The sequence below is a fragment of the Chanos chanos genome, chromosome 2, assembly GCF_902362185.1.
Source record: "Chanos chanos chromosome 2, fChaCha1.1, whole genome shotgun sequence".
Lineage (NCBI taxonomy): Eukaryota > Metazoa > Chordata > Actinopteri > Gonorynchiformes > Chanidae > Chanos > Chanos chanos.
The window spans coordinates 13,996,555-14,012,208 of record NC_044496.1 but is presented as its reverse complement, the minus strand read 5'-3'; the positions used below and the strand labels follow the sequence as shown (position 1 = coordinate 14,012,208).

Genomic DNA, 15,654 nt, shown 5'->3' with positions numbered 1-15,654 from the left:
TTTTGACTGTAGCCTGTGTAGTTCCTGACCTACTCATTTGTTACCCATTTCATCATTTAACAATAACAGAACATTAATAATGGCTGAACTACACGTGGTACATGGTATAAAGTATTGTTTCTGATAACTCCTTGAACGTCTGTCGTTCTCGGTGAATGTCTGCCTCTGCTTCCTCCACCCTCGTGTCTGTGATGTTTTTCTTAGCTGGCCATACACAGCACATGTCCTCTATAAACCCACAGACATCCTTCCTACCACAGAGACATCTCTTTTATACAGAGTATTTAAGACTACTCCTTTCTGGCCTTCTTGTCTACTTTGAATGTCTTTTCTCAATAGGATGAATCTTGTCAGAGGAGGCAGTTAACTGCAATTCATTGTGGAGAAAGAAGAATAGAGTCCAGATGATGAAATGTATTGACAGAGTGCAGTTTGTGACAGTGGTATCTTATGCTTCACTGTCTGTGGCTAAGCCAACATGAAAAGATTATTGATAAGTTCTTCAGTTTTGTGTTTTATGTCCAATGAAAGGTTGACATACTGGGTGCATGCATTTTGTACGAAGACTCGCTAACTAAAGCACAAAAGGCTGTTTGGTGCAGTTTTTTATTTTTATTTCTTTATTTATTTATTTATTTATTTTTGGTCTATTGATTTGACATCCTTAAGTGAATGTAGCAAGTGTCCTTTCCCAGCAGTGAGAAAAACCAGTTTTTAAGGAAAGTATTCTTTCAAAGAATTTCTTCAAGCAGCTGTTGGAAGGGACCTTTATGATGTTTGAAGTTATAGAATTATGAATTGACTGTGAGGTGTCACAGACTTTTAAGATACCTATATTTTTGCTCTTTTTTGGTGCCCATCACAGCATTACCCCTGGTCTCTCTCTGAGTACTTAACAAGAATACTCCATTAAAGCCTCACTTCCACTAAACATTGTTTTTACTCCTTAGATGCTAGTAAGTGGACCTGTCCATCTGTCACTCACTTAGTGAATTAAATTTTATTTCCATTCATGCCTATTCAAATTCCCAACTCTCTAAAATCTTTTGTTATGATCTGATATTATCCAGTTGATTTTAAAAGGGATTATTTGTTGCTGCTATTATTTTATTTTGTTTTGTTTTATTTTATGTGAAACCAACCTTAAGGAGGACTGATTCTCTTGGTAGACATTGCCATATTTCATTCAAATGCAGAAATGCTCTGTTCCTTATACCAACAGTACATCTCTCTCTCTCTCTCTCTCTCTCTCTCTCTCTCTCTCATACACACACACATACACACACACACGCACACACATATTTATGTTTATGCTTGTCTGTTGTGGGTGCTCTGGCCTTTTCTATTTTTGCCAGTTTAATGAGCACGATTATTAATTCCTCTCTCCTAGACTAGATTTACCCCAGTTTGTGTCCTCCATTGGCATTATTCTTTGTTTCAAGAGATGAGACACTACTGAATTTTAAACAGCAAAGTAATTAACAACATACCCCCAACCTTGTTCTTTATTTACTTCATTTTCTGCCTTTCGTTCTCTCTGTATACAGTGCAGAGTCTTTCAGATCCTTGTAGTTACCTCCTTTTCTTCTCTTAAACCTTGTGTGAGACCTGCATGGAAAGACAGGCTAGTTTGTCTGTAATTGCTGCCTGTTGTTTCTTTGGACTAGCGTGTTGGCTCGGACACATGTCATTAATAATGTGGATTAGTAGACCGCGGAGTATTCCAATTGTTGTCTTCACATAGTAACCTCAGATGCAGTTTTTACTGGAAGCACACATTTATAATTGTGACAGCCAGACACAATTTTACATAAACAAAGAGAAACTACCACACCTTATGCAGTGTCATTGTTACTGGAAATATCATGGCTCCCCCCAGGAGAAAAGTCTGGATGGATGGGTAAGTTTTGAGGTTGTATTTCAGAGGTAGTTGGGGTAATAGTCAAGCTGTTCACTTTTATTTTGAGTCTTTTCTCGTGAGTGAGATGTTCAAAGTCAATAACCTTTCTGAGTGGTACTGTTTCTATAGTTCACTCACAAAAAGTGCAACTCCATGAACAAATCACAACCTTCACAAAGTCACCGACTCTCACAGCAGTGAAAAGGACAAATAAGAGATGAGTTTCCTCTCTCTCAATTCCAATGGTATTGAAACAGGCAGGCTGAATATCAGACTTTCTTTGTGTTTCTTTTCCAATTACATGATTCAGTCCAGCAGAAAGAAGAGGAAAAATGGAAGACTGGTGAAAGAGAAACGAGATACTTCACACATATATGAGAGACATAAAGGACCATTCTAACTCACAACAACAGGTGTAAAAGAGATGGAGAGGCATATAAAGCAATCAAATTAATTGTTCTTTTTTGATGAAGTAATAATTTGTTGCTATCACAAAAAACCTATTGTTACAGAAGGATTGAATTCTGGACAAAGCACACTGTCTTGCTCAGATGAGTCCAGTAAGTGATCACACCACACACACACGCACACACGCACACACACACACACGCACACACACACACACACACACACATTCTAATGTAGTCACACCACATGAACACTTGGCACACTTTTGTCCCTGTTGTCATAGTCTGGCAGGTGACTGGCAGGTGTTGGTTTTTGGGTCTAGTTGTGAAACCACTTTACAGCCTGAGCACTAGGCTGTCAGGGTCCTGTCAGTACCGAGTAAGTACCACAGTTCGCAGGCATTTCAATTTCAATAGCTAGAGAAGCTTCTGAGTCTCTCCGAATGTCTTTTCCAGTCAAAGTAATGCTTTAAGTAATGCATTTTAAATGCTTTTTACATTGCTAACTCATTTACTCACTGTAAATCCTATTTTCATTTGTATGTTAATTATGTTAATCAAGCTCCCACATCCTCAGTAAAGCAGGGATATAATCAGGCTTTATTGTTTTAGCTTCTCCTACTAACAATGAGAGCTGAATGTGAATTCATCTGGGTTGTAAAAAGTGATTTTCTCTTCAAATATTGCACCAGTCCTCTCTTAGATTCATTTTGCCCATAGCATTTGCTTCTTTTCTCAACATTGTCCTTTAATTCTGATACATTTTTATACTCTTTGATTACCATGTCAGTATTCACACTCAAGAAGTTTAAATCACAAGTTGAATAGTTTTATGTACTGATGAGGATGTGTGAATTTATGCTGTTATTGTGCATCATGCATTTTACTGGCTCTGCTTTACTTAATGTCTTCATGATAATTGACAGTAGAGGAGTGAGAGACATTTGAATTGATGTGTTCTTCTGATTGGTGGCTTGATCATTGAAAGAGTGGGCACATGACCTATCTGTGAAGGCCTTCATTTATAGGAGGAGAATAAGTGTGAAAATGTATGCCGATTCTGGGTTATAACTGAGAAAGCTCCATATCTTGCTAAAGCATGAGAATGAATCATGATTGAGATGGAGTATTAGAGTAACTACATATTGCTGATAGTTCTTATTTTTTCTTTGTCTCAGCCTAGAAAGACTTACTCTGTGTATGAATGTATCTGTGCACATATGTTAAGACTAAAGTGACCAAATCCAGAGTTCAGTTTGATTTTATCTCTTATTATTTTTTCAAAGATGATGCATGAATATCTTCCTCCCTGGTGCCTTTTCCTACTTGTACGTTTTGCTTGTTTAATTTTCAGTGAAATACCACATCTTACCATCTGTGTGTGCTCCAATGTGGATCATTCCACAGGAGATAGTTAGACCTGTATTTTCCCCTCTCTTTAGTAGTGTGAAGTCAGTCTGTAACAAAACCACACGGTGATAGTCTGGAATGTTGGTAGCACCATGTTAGCCTGAAAAAAAATAAACACTCCAGGGTATGTAATCTGGCAGAAGTGAGATTTATTTGTAAAGAGTGACATTGGATAAAAGGGAAAGAGAACAGCTTGATTGCAATGCCATGCCATGATTTTCAGTTTAACTGTCTCAAGTACTACTCACAGCTTTCTTCTGATGTGTTCTTGATCATGACATACAATTGTGATGCTGAAGGGATAGGAACCTAAGCTAAATGAATAATTGCATGTAAATGATGAGGAATCTTATATGCGAGTAATTATATGTGAGTAATTATGTGCCACAGTGCTGTTATTCTATCTCACCTTACCAGTCTAATGGAAGCATTTTTAGCAACCCCAGTCTAAACAATATCAATTAAATTATAATAATGGCGTATTCTGTTAAGGTCAGATTCTTTCGTGGTTGCTAACCCTAGATCTGTGTGCGGTGTTGCCTCTAATGAAGCAGCCTCATATGGGTGTAGACTGCTCTTGCACTGGGTTTGCAAGCCCCTCTAAAGCCATGTCATTACACAGTCATTATCCTTAAAGCCCAAAGTCCCACATGACAGACCTCTGCTCTGCTTTTCAGGTCAGCCCAACATGTGGCTCCAGCAGAGAAAGAAGGAGACTTGGTGGCTAATTAAGACTTTGGTTAAGAAAGAAGAATGGTTCAGGTTGAGGAACATGAAGTGAGGGATAGAGGGATGAAGAGAGAGGGAACACAGACAAAAGACAAAATCATTTCAACAACATGACAGAAGAGGAGGAAATGTGGTTTATGAGGATCATAAACAGAAGAAGTCAGTCCTAGTGTATACACACACACAAGCGCGTGCACACACACACACACACACACACACACACACAATCACTATAAAAGGTTAACCAAAAGTACCTCTAATGATCAGCTGGACTCACTCCAACTCAGTTCACACTCGGATGTCATCTGACTTCATCGTTCTCTGACAGAGGTTAAATAACAACTATATATAGGTATTTTACTAAGGTAGTGGTGTTCTGTGTTTATGTCCACATCTTCTCATCCCAAGGCTCCCTTTGTCTTTGCTACTGACTCAGTAAAGAATAGTCTGAAAACATATTCACTTCCCCATGGTGGTACAAATCTCCCACGTCAAAAAGAAATGATATATTAGCCTCTCAACTGTTAAACTGAGATATCTTTGACCCAGCTCCACCCCCACATACACCTGGGCCCAGATTAGCAGTTTATTCAAACATGGCTATTGAAAATGACAGGAAAATGACATCCTCTTATCCTGATGCACAATGGGAGGACAGAATGATCTGTGCTGTATGTATTTATTAAGTTAGCACTTTCCCAAGTCATTGCATAAATTATCAGTGAGATTGGTCCTCACAGTATAGTGAAAAAGCCTATGTTTAGCAGTTTCTATCAGGTCTACAGGGAGCAGAGAATCAGTCCACTTTATTGAGAACAAACTGGACTGTGTAATCATGATGAAACATGTCCTAGTATCAAATGGGAACAGCTGATGTCTCAGGTGTTTCTATGAGAGAGAGACATATGTGCCCTCTGACACTTCATTACCTGATAGTGATGGGCATTTTTACCGGGCTGGATGACTTTTGGTTGCTTGGGGCTGCTTCTATCAGTTTCTATGACTATAGCAGAATGACAAGGAGGAAACAAAACATATTTTTCCTGTGTGAAATGAACATATGTAATACCTATCCTTTATCACAAAAATGCATCTGTGACTCCAGCTTTATCGAAAAAGGAATTCTGCCACTGAGCATCAGATTCTCAGTATTAAGCCAATGTAGCCTACCTGAGATATTGCATTATTTTAGGTCTATTTCTTCTCATTTGTCCAGTTCATGATACAGAAATATGAATCAAAATGGACAGTAGAGTGTTTCAATCGCTAGGGGTTTGCGTCCAGTTTATCAGTTTTGTCATTGTGTGGAATTAAAAGCAGTATAATTTAAGCAGGAGTCGCTTATAACAGCCTGTACTTGTGGATCATATCTTGTTTAAATATTAAGTCGCTTGATGAGGCTTGATTATTTAGTTGTGTGGTTTTTTTTTTTTTATTTCAAATTGAAAACATAACTTTTCTTTTGTCTGTAGCTGACTCAGTGTGGCTGGCTGACTATGCCCCGGAGCCCCACGTCCAGTGAGGATGAGATGGCTCAGAGCTTTTCTGACTATTCTGAGGATCCTGGCTCTGACAGCTCCAAAGAAGAGACCATCTATGAGACAATAAGAGCCACGGCAGAGAGACCACCAAGCCGAATGGAGGACATCCACTGTAACTCACTCGTCATCAGGGTGGTCATCCCTGACCTGCAACAAACAGTGAGTGTGTGTGTGTGTGTGTGTGTGTGTGTGTCTGTGTGTCTGTTTGTGTGTGAGAGGGTTTGAGTTCCTGTTGAATGATCAAATCAGAGTTGAAACTGTCCCGTCTGTAGGCTTTATATGCTTCAAGTGAGTTTCTGTGTATCCACATACAAGCCCCACATTTACAGGGCATGTAGTCATTCTGTCTGTTTTACTGCTTAGGCCTGTTAGACTTACTGGTCTTCTGATGACATGAGGAGAGCCCTGTTCCAGAAATTCATGCATTTCCATATTCAGGTTACAACCTAGGATTAAGTTTCACGGTATAGAAGTTGTGTGGGAGTTATGTTAACATTGTGTAGGGGTTGATGCATAAACCACTCTCTCTCCCTCTAGGGACAGGTTTCTCTATATCCATGACAGCCAATATATATCACCATTTAACAAGATTCAGAGAACCAGGGTTTGCAATAGAAATATTTTTACTTTTACTGAAAACAAAATAATGCAAAACCAAACATTTCTCTTTCTCATGACTGATGAAGATTTAGGATAAACATTTAAATCTAATTAATGTAACAGGGTTGTAGTGTGTAATGGTCTGCCTCATTCTAATGGAGGCCCCTTTCTGCTGGCCTTTAGTGTATATTCACATATTTGATATGCAGTAAGTAGTAGATGGACTGTAGAGAGGGCTGAATTAAAGGCTGTGGGTTTTTTTTATAAAGAATCAGTTAAAGTCAGTGCTGACCTTGGCTTGAACCTGAACACATGTCAACAGATTACACTGCCCGAGTGGATATACGTACGTACATGTGTGTGTGTATGTGTGTGTATGTGTGTGTGTGTGTGTGTGTGTTTGTTTGTGTACGCATGTGTCAATGTTCATACATGTGTCAGTGTTCAGAAGGGCTTCATCTACAGTAACAGATCACATGCTTAGGATCTGAAAGGAAATGAAAATATGATTGAGCAGTCCAAAACTTCCCTACTCATGCTGTGCACTGATATGAAATACCTATACATGCATTTTATAAATCAGTGAAGCTTTATCAGACTTAAAATTAACTAGAACATTGACTTACCATCATCACAATGTACAGCTGATAGAGGTTTGTACATTTGCTGTGAAATAGATGTTTCATTTCATTATCAGTCAGTTGGTTCACTTAAATTAAAATGTTGTCCTGTCAGTAAAGAATCTGGTTTAGATGTAGGATAGATATATAGATTTAGAGCATAAATTCTGTAACTGAGCAAGCCTCATAGAGATAGGATCTTAAGGAGGGTGAACCTGTATGGGCTAGGGGTAACATGCAAATCTATTTTGCGTTGCTCCTGATTATGTTTTTCATGTTCTTGTTTTTAACCGTTCCCTCTAATTGTTTTTAAATATCCATGTAAGAACATTTCCTCTCATTCTACATGATGCTATCAGTTTACTTGGAATCCCACTCATTTTATTAGTCTGTGTTTCCCTAACCATCCTTTATCAAGACAGAGATGAGGGAGACATTAAGACAATTGATTGTCAAAGAGCTTTCCACTGGGTTACAGTCAGCCCTGCTTAGGATGTCTGTCTTGGTGCTAATATGAGGCCAATAACATGCTGGAAAAAATAAGTGGTAAGAAGACAGAATGATAATGGCAGGGAAAAGCCTGAAAGACAGAGTGAAATACCAGACATCTGTTCATCCTGACTGTCCTTCTGCTGATTTTCACCCTCGTTGTGCCAGCCAGCCATGGGATTAAGCTTTACGGCAATTCACTGTGTTTCCACACAGCGTGCTTTATCGGCCCCCACAAATCCGCTATCATCAGCTGTGCAGTAATGAAATCTAGAATGTCACTGTCCAAACTCGTAAGCCACCATTATTTGGAGTAGCCAAAGATGCAATAGTGTGTCATTAATGTGTAATCTGTCCTGTTGCAGCTGAGGTATCAGGTTAAGACAGTGAGCCAAAGTGTTTTCATTCCCCCTTTTGAAACAATGGATCACCCATTGTTCCATGTGTGTTTTTTATATATTTACTTTTATTATGTGAACACAAAACCTATTTGTTAGTATTGTGTATATTGTCCTATATTTTTTTGTGCCAAAACTCAAAAGATCTTGACACCTCTCCACTCACCTGCACCTCTTTTCTATTTCTCCTGTCCCTGACAGAAATGTATGAGGTTTAACCCTGACGCCACAGTATGGGTTGCCAAGCAACGCATCCTGTGCACATTGAGTCAGACCCTGAAGGATGTTCTAAACTACGGCCTGTTCCAACCGGCCAGCAATGGCCGCAATGGCAAGTTCTTGGATGAAGAACGACTCCTCCGCGAGTACCCTCAGCCAATCAGCAAAGGTGTCCCATCGCTGGAGGTAAGTCTCAATAAAACCTCAAAAAAGCTGTTATGATTTTGGCATGATTTTGGCACGAAAAAGCAATCAGTGGTAAATATTTAGTACTGTTTTATGATTATTGCAGGGTCAGTTCCAGAATTCAAGACTTACTTGTCAATAATTAGTATTGTATCATGGTGTTATTGTCAATCAACAAAGGTCAAATTCAGTGATATGAAACAAAAGTCCACAACTCAGTTGCTCCTGTGAAGTCTTGGCTAAAGTAAAGGTGTGATCATGCTAATAATTGTCATCTCTTAGGGATGCGGTTGCTATGGTAAAATCAGTGCATTCATCTTCTCCTGTTTTTTTGTTTTGATTTGTTTTGTATTTTTTTTGTTCTTATAGAAGCCATGCCAATTTTGAATTATATTTTGGTTAATGAGTTTGCAGTTACAGTCATTGCCACTTCATATGTTGAATCGGTGCAATCTTTTTGGCATTTACTTCAAGTTGTGTAAAATTCTTCTTTATAACTGCTAGATAGTGAAAGAAGCTGACAAACTTTGTTTTGTTCCTTGTCACATCTCACAGTTTCGCTATAAAAGCAGAATCTATAAGCAACCTAATGTGGATGAGAAACAAATTGCCAAACTTCACACAAAGGTGAGTCAAAAGACCGAATCATCATTCAGTAGACTGTCTTCCCATCAACCAGGCTATTCCACTCTTACATCACATTTCTGAGTGAAAATTAGAATGCATGAAGACAAAGTGTGCTAGAGAGAGAGAGAGAGAGAGAGAGAGAGAGACAGAGAGAGAGAGAGAGAGAGCTAGGACTATGGGGAAAATAGAAGTAATAGCTGAAAGATTAGGGGACAGATGGAGGGTACTGATTAAAGGAAAATGCTGAAGAAAAAAATAGTCTGATAAGGTACATAAGTGACAGACAGACAGACACACGCGCACACGCACACACACGCACACACACACACACACATACGCACACACACCCACACACACACACACACACACACACACACACTTGCAGACACACAGAAAAAGAGAGAGGGGGAGAGTCTTTCATACTCTCTCTGTTGCTCTAAAGCATTAACAATGAATTAATTTCCATCTATGTTTTTTATGTGTGTGTAAAGGATTGGACATATTAAAAATTGAGATTTTTAATCATATTGTGTATCAGTGTTTGAAGCAAATAATAGCTGATTCACCTTTCCCACAAACATTTACTGAATTGTTTTCAGTTTAACAATATGATTGTTTGTACTTTTGTCTGAATTTATCTTATAGTCACAATATGTGAAGTAATCATTTACATAAATTGTTGATGTTTGTGTATGGCTGGTTGGAGGCCTGGTTTGAGGGGTATGGTTTAAAAGGCTGCCCTCTTTCCCTAAGCTTTTTGCCTCCTGAGAACTTGACATTTCTGGGTCAAGAGCAGAGGGTTCTCTTTCTCATTCACACAAACACACACACACACACACGTGCGCACACACACAGACACACACACACACACACACACACACACACACACATACAGCTGAGTCTGTTTCCACTATAACATATATCCTCATTGAACCAATTGGACATTTATGAACATACACACATAAACACGCAGGTACGCACACAGGCACACAAACACAGCCGCACACACACACACACACACACACACACACACATTGATAATGCATGCTAAGACTAATAGCTTTATTTCCTACTTCTTTAGCTCTCTTGTCTTTATGCTCTACTCTTTAAAGTAAACATAGGTTCACATCTGAACTCTCTGCTACTGCACGACTGGTAATTGTGTTAAGGAATGGTATTTCATGTTCAACACTAACTAAAATATACTTGATGGGGTGGGGGAGGCAAGGCCATCAGAAAAGGTCTTATTACCTGCTTAGTGGTTGCGCGTTGGTTAAAATGAGATCTGGGAGGTGACTGTAAGGCTATGTTGTGTGGATGAAGTGATGCAGGTGATTGGATGGAGGACTCAGATTGCTGTGTGAATTATTGAAGGATATCGTTTCCTGTTTAAACCACTGTCAGTCTGTATGCAGGGACCCTGATGGGGAATTCTCAATCTGCCAGAGTAACTCTCTTCTCCTCAACCTTTAATTTCTTTCCAGCACTGACGTTCTAAGAACCATACGCCCTGTGGAGGCAATTTAAAATGACAGGCAAAATCTTCCGTTTCGGCTTTCAAGACGATGCAGTCCAACATCGTATCCATTTCTCTCCACTAAGATAGATCCGTATATCCAGTAGAGTACTGTTCAGATCTCACATACTGCACATTGAATTCTTTGGTTCTCTTATTCGCTCTGTTCGCTTATTGTTTGTTTTACAGACTGTGTTTACTGACCTAAACCGATGTGCTGTTGAAAGAGCAACAATAGCTACATTTAAGTGAAAAGCATGGATAACACCAACCTGCCCATTTACCATGGCCCCAGTCCAATTTTCAGTCTGACGCAGGGTGTTAGAATGACAAGCAATACTGAATTGTGTGTGTGTGTGTGTGTGTGTGTGTGTGTGAGGTGTGTGAGAGAGAGAGAGAGGGGGGGGGGGCTCTTCACTAGGTATAGTGTTAGATAAAGAGCCCCGTGTATTTAGAGCCAGACATCTACTAGAGTGTCCACTATTGTGTGAAACTGACCTGTGTCAGATGGGGCAGAATGTAACTTCAGTAAAATGTGTTCCCTCCTCCTCTTCCTCCCCAGATCCTTTCTTCTTCCTCTTCTCTCCTTTGTGTAGTGTTAGGGGAACTGCTCTCCTATCTATTTATAACTGGCCTGGAAAACAAAAGGAACATTCGTTCTAGAGTGCAATCTAAGCTCAGGCCTGGATCATTTTCATCTTTTTCTCTCCTTCTCTCTCTCCCTTATTTTCCTCTCATTTTCTATGTCTCTCTCTCTCACTTTGTTCTCTCTTTCTCTCTGTAGGCCAACTTGAGGAAGTTTATGGACCATATTCAGCATCATCAATTAGACAAAATCTCCAAGATGCTGGACAGAGGACTGGATCCAAATTACCATGACCCAGAAACTGGGGGTATGCCCACACAGATACATGCAACAGATAGCATATGTGTGTGTGTGTGTGTGTGTGTGTGTGTGTGTGTGTGTGTGTGTGTGTATGTATGTAACTTCATCAGAATTGGCGTTAATAATCAAAACACTGAACCATTGCGTTGCCAAAGTAATGATCTGTTGATGCACAGGTATATAATCTTGCCATAAACATTAGGGGAAACAGGCACCAGTGTGACAAACATAAGACTCATGGATTCATGGACAAAGATGCTGCGTCATCACACATTTTCATGTGTCTCATCACAGCAGGAGTAGTATTTTTACTATGAAGTAATTACACATGAAAAGTCTTGCAGCTTTGAGGTGACATTTACTTTGAGGGTGAAAATCACAGCTTCATTTCACAGGGAATAGTCTGTTTCAACACAATTAATTGCAACATTAAACATTAACACACTGTTAGCATACCAGAAACCTAGAAATTGTCTTAAGTTGTGTTGGTATGATTGAGTGCCAGCCTAAATAGGGTTTGTGTGTAACTTGAAGACAGAGGCTTGCCAATAGGTTATTTGTTCTTTGAGTTTAAGATGAACAGCACTTACTCTTGTCTGAAAAGTCTGACTCTTGTCTAGTCGCTGTATATTTTAGATTTTGTATCAATCCATTTATTAACCCACATTTCCAACTGCTAGAAAAAATGATTGTAATTTATTAATATTTTTCCCTTGCTGCAAAAAAAAAACAAAAAACTGCAGAACATATCAAGCTATTGTGGGCTTAGAATTATTCTGTCTCTCTCTGACCACCTTTGATGACACTCTTATCTCAGTGAGGTTGGCCGCATTGTTTGTCTGAGTTTGGCAGTCTAAACAGTTCTTCTGCACCATCACTCACAACACTTTCCTCTGCCCCCTCCTCTAAGCCACACTGCTCTTTGAGCAAGTCAATCACATTGACTTCTAAATGAACACAGGAATCAATGGAAAATCTACCCCGAGACCAATACAGAAACCAGAAGAAAGACCACTTGTCACAGCTAGAGTGAGGGAGGAGGGCATGGTAGTGCCGGGACAATATATGAAAGCTATAATTAATCATAGGTGTCATATATATATGTGTGTGTGTGTGTGTGTGTGTGTGTGTGTGTGTGTGTGTGTGTGTGTGTGCATGCGTGTATGTGAGCAAAGGGCCGGGGGGAGGTGGGGGGGGTTCACAGTGTCTGAGGGATATAATTGGTTGAATGAATACATGCTGACCGATACTGGATGGTGTCAAAGTGTCAGTGGTGTTACAGAACTGTTTAATGATAGTGAGATTTTTATTGAATTTTTTTATTTTTATTGAAGTTTAATGCCACTACTACTACTAATAATAATGATAATGATAATGATAATAATGCAGTGAAAGTCTATATGTAAATATATGTTAATGTGGGAGTATGTGCTGTTAACGCACCACGGCTAGGTTATTTATCTGGCTTGCTGGCCGGTTACATGATATCTACTCGTTAAAACCGCATTACCCTGAACTGAAAGCTCTACAGTTAGCACTGTATTAAAATGCTCAGTGTTGTTATTGATTTCTTCTGTCCATCGGAGCTTTGAGTACACAGACGGAAAATTACCCTCCACTGTATGAATGCTCACACTTCGGAAATAACCTGCTATTATATCTGCCCTTAGCAGCAGAAACACCTCTGATGGCGTCACGTCTCTATTATCAAAGGGTTTGATCATAGGACTCTTCCCTTTGCTATCGCATCTTCTGACTAATAGATGGTAACAGAGACTAATAATTATGTTTATGACCTGATTGGCTTCAGTCTGAATGAGTCAAGTGCAATTACATTGATTCCCCTATGAAGCATTCAGTTGGGCAGTAAATTGGCTGTGAGTACTGCACTGAATGAGTGTGTGAAATGTGCAGTTTGTTCATTTCCCTGTGCATGAATCTGTGATTGTATGTGTGTTTATCTGTAACATGAAATTGCATATGTGGTAATGAATATAAGTTGAATTCATGCAGGCTGTTCTTCACAGTTGCAATTATCACTATATGGTGGGCTTTCTATAATGGCTTCATCAACAGCTGATTGAGAATGTCACAAAGTACCTTCACTCAAAACTGTCACCTCTGACCCTGCCTCCGTTTCTGATCTCCTCAGCTCTACCACTGAATCCTAATTAATGTGCCAATCACATGACCTTTCATGCAATGTATTGTTATTTTATTTGTTATTTTATGACATACATGCTTGTGTTTGCTGATTTTAGATGTGTCTGTCTGTGTGTGTGTGTGTGTGTGTGTGTGTGTGTGTGTGTGTGTGTATGTGAATGTGTGTGTTTTCTTCAGAGAGTCCCCTCACATTTGCGGCCCACGTTGATAATGCCACAGAGATCATTAAAGTGCTGAAGAATGGAGGAGCTCATCTCGATTTCAGGGCTAAAGATGGCATGACTGCCTTACACAAAGCAGCTCGTTCAAAAAACCAAGTTGCATTAACGGTATGGGCACGTTAGCGCACATTTATGCATACATACATACTGTACGTTTGTAAGAGCTGCATTGTAACAGTGTAATTTGCCTTCGCTCCTGAAATTAAACTTTATCTCTCTGTCTCCTTCTCTTTCTATCCTTCTCTCTAATTAGACTCTGTTGGAACTGGGTGCGTCTCCGGACTACAAGGACAGTCGCGGCCTGACGGCTCTGTATCATACAGCCATGGTGGGCGGAGACCCATACTGCTGTGAGCTGCTTCTCCACGAACATGCCTCTGTGTGCTGCCAAGATGAGAATGGCTGGCATGAAGTCCACCAGGTAAACCTCTGACCTAAACTAACCCCGCCACTCACATTGCTTTAACTTTTCAGCTTACTTAGTCAAAACAACAGCCTTTGAAACTGACTCATCCACCTGTTATGTTGCTGTTATTACACATTCACTGCTACTTTTGTTATATCATCTTTTTTCAAAACTCGAGTTCTAAACATAACACTTTAGCTCTAACGTTTATAATGACGTGACTGACTAGGATACAGTACATTTGCATCTTTGGATTTGACATTTATATGGCCTTTGAACTGCACTGAGAGGAAGGACAAAGCAAATGCTAAACAGCTATTTGGATGCCTGTGGACAGAAAAAAAAACTGTCACCCTGATGCCGGCTAGCTTGAAAAGCAGTACTTTACTTCATTAAAGTGCTTGTCCAAGAGAAATAACTTAATCTGCTTTGTCTATTGCTTTGCCCAAGTAAATTAAAGCAAATCATTAGTTAAAATAAACTCTGGTAATATTGTTTAGAGTCAGGTAAGCTAGATGACAGGAATAAGAAGCGTGTGTGTGTGTGTGAAATAGCAGACATAAGGACCAGAGCATTTGAACAAAAACAGTACCCACTGTAGTAAATGACTAAGAGAACTAGTACAACGAGGGTGCTGTGCATGTTGTTTTTCAGTGTTTTAGTCTCTCTCAGTCTGTCTGGTCCAGTAAACGTTCTCATAAAGCAGGAGTTTTTTGGCTGCTGTGCCGCAGGGCTCCAAAATATTGGTCCTCTCCTTAAACGCTTGTTATCTGCTGTGTGTCTGAAACGTTGCCAAGGCAAATGCCTGGGAGTAGGCAGGATACTTTGCGAATTTGTGTGCACACTGTGTATGTGTGTGTGTGTGTACAGTGTGTCAAGTCTTATCTGACAAGCAGCAGATAGCCTCTTCCGGTAGGACGGCAGAAGGGCCCCCCACCCTTCTTTGGCTTTTCCGTGATGGATATCAACTTCTGTCAATCATCAAGAAAGTGCCTTATGCTTTGCCTCATACAGTTGGAACAAGGCCCTGGCACATCTATCAGATATAGAGAGCGTACTCATCAAACACATCTGCCCCGGCAGCTACTCTCCTGGGTGGTTTTATTTGATTGGATCCTTAAGGTCTCTGTCCATACGTAGAACAAACAGTAACAACAAGATAAGCAAAATCTTATCTGTGCCGGAAAGCATATGTTATTTAAAGTGTAATGTCAAATTGCCCCGTACGAATCTCTAAAAATGCAGGGCAGGATGATGTTACATACTCCACTATTCATGAAGTGTTATTTGAATGATGAAGTCATGTTTGGTTTCGGAACACGCTCGGTGACCTCAG

At 39.8% G+C, this 15,654-nt stretch overlaps 1 protein-coding gene across 1 annotated transcript in view; it reads left to right on the top strand.

The window, feature by feature from the left end:
* The first annotated feature begins 5,942 nt into the window (after positions 1-5,942).
* LOC115830170 (SH3 and multiple ankyrin repeat domains protein 2-like) overlaps positions 5,943-15,654 on the top strand; it is an 82,755-nt gene continuing 73,043 nt past the window's right edge. Inside the window, exons 1-6 of the mRNA XM_030794219.1 lie at positions 5,943-6,146; positions 8,296-8,499; positions 9,055-9,126; positions 11,427-11,535; positions 13,869-14,020; positions 14,166-14,333. Of these exons, the coding sequence (XP_030650079.1) occupies positions 5,943-6,146; positions 8,296-8,499; positions 9,055-9,126; positions 11,427-11,535; positions 13,869-14,020; positions 14,166-14,333 (909 nt within the window). The remainder of the gene's footprint in view (positions 6,147-8,295; positions 8,500-9,054; positions 9,127-11,426; positions 11,536-13,868; positions 14,021-14,165; positions 14,334-15,654) is intronic.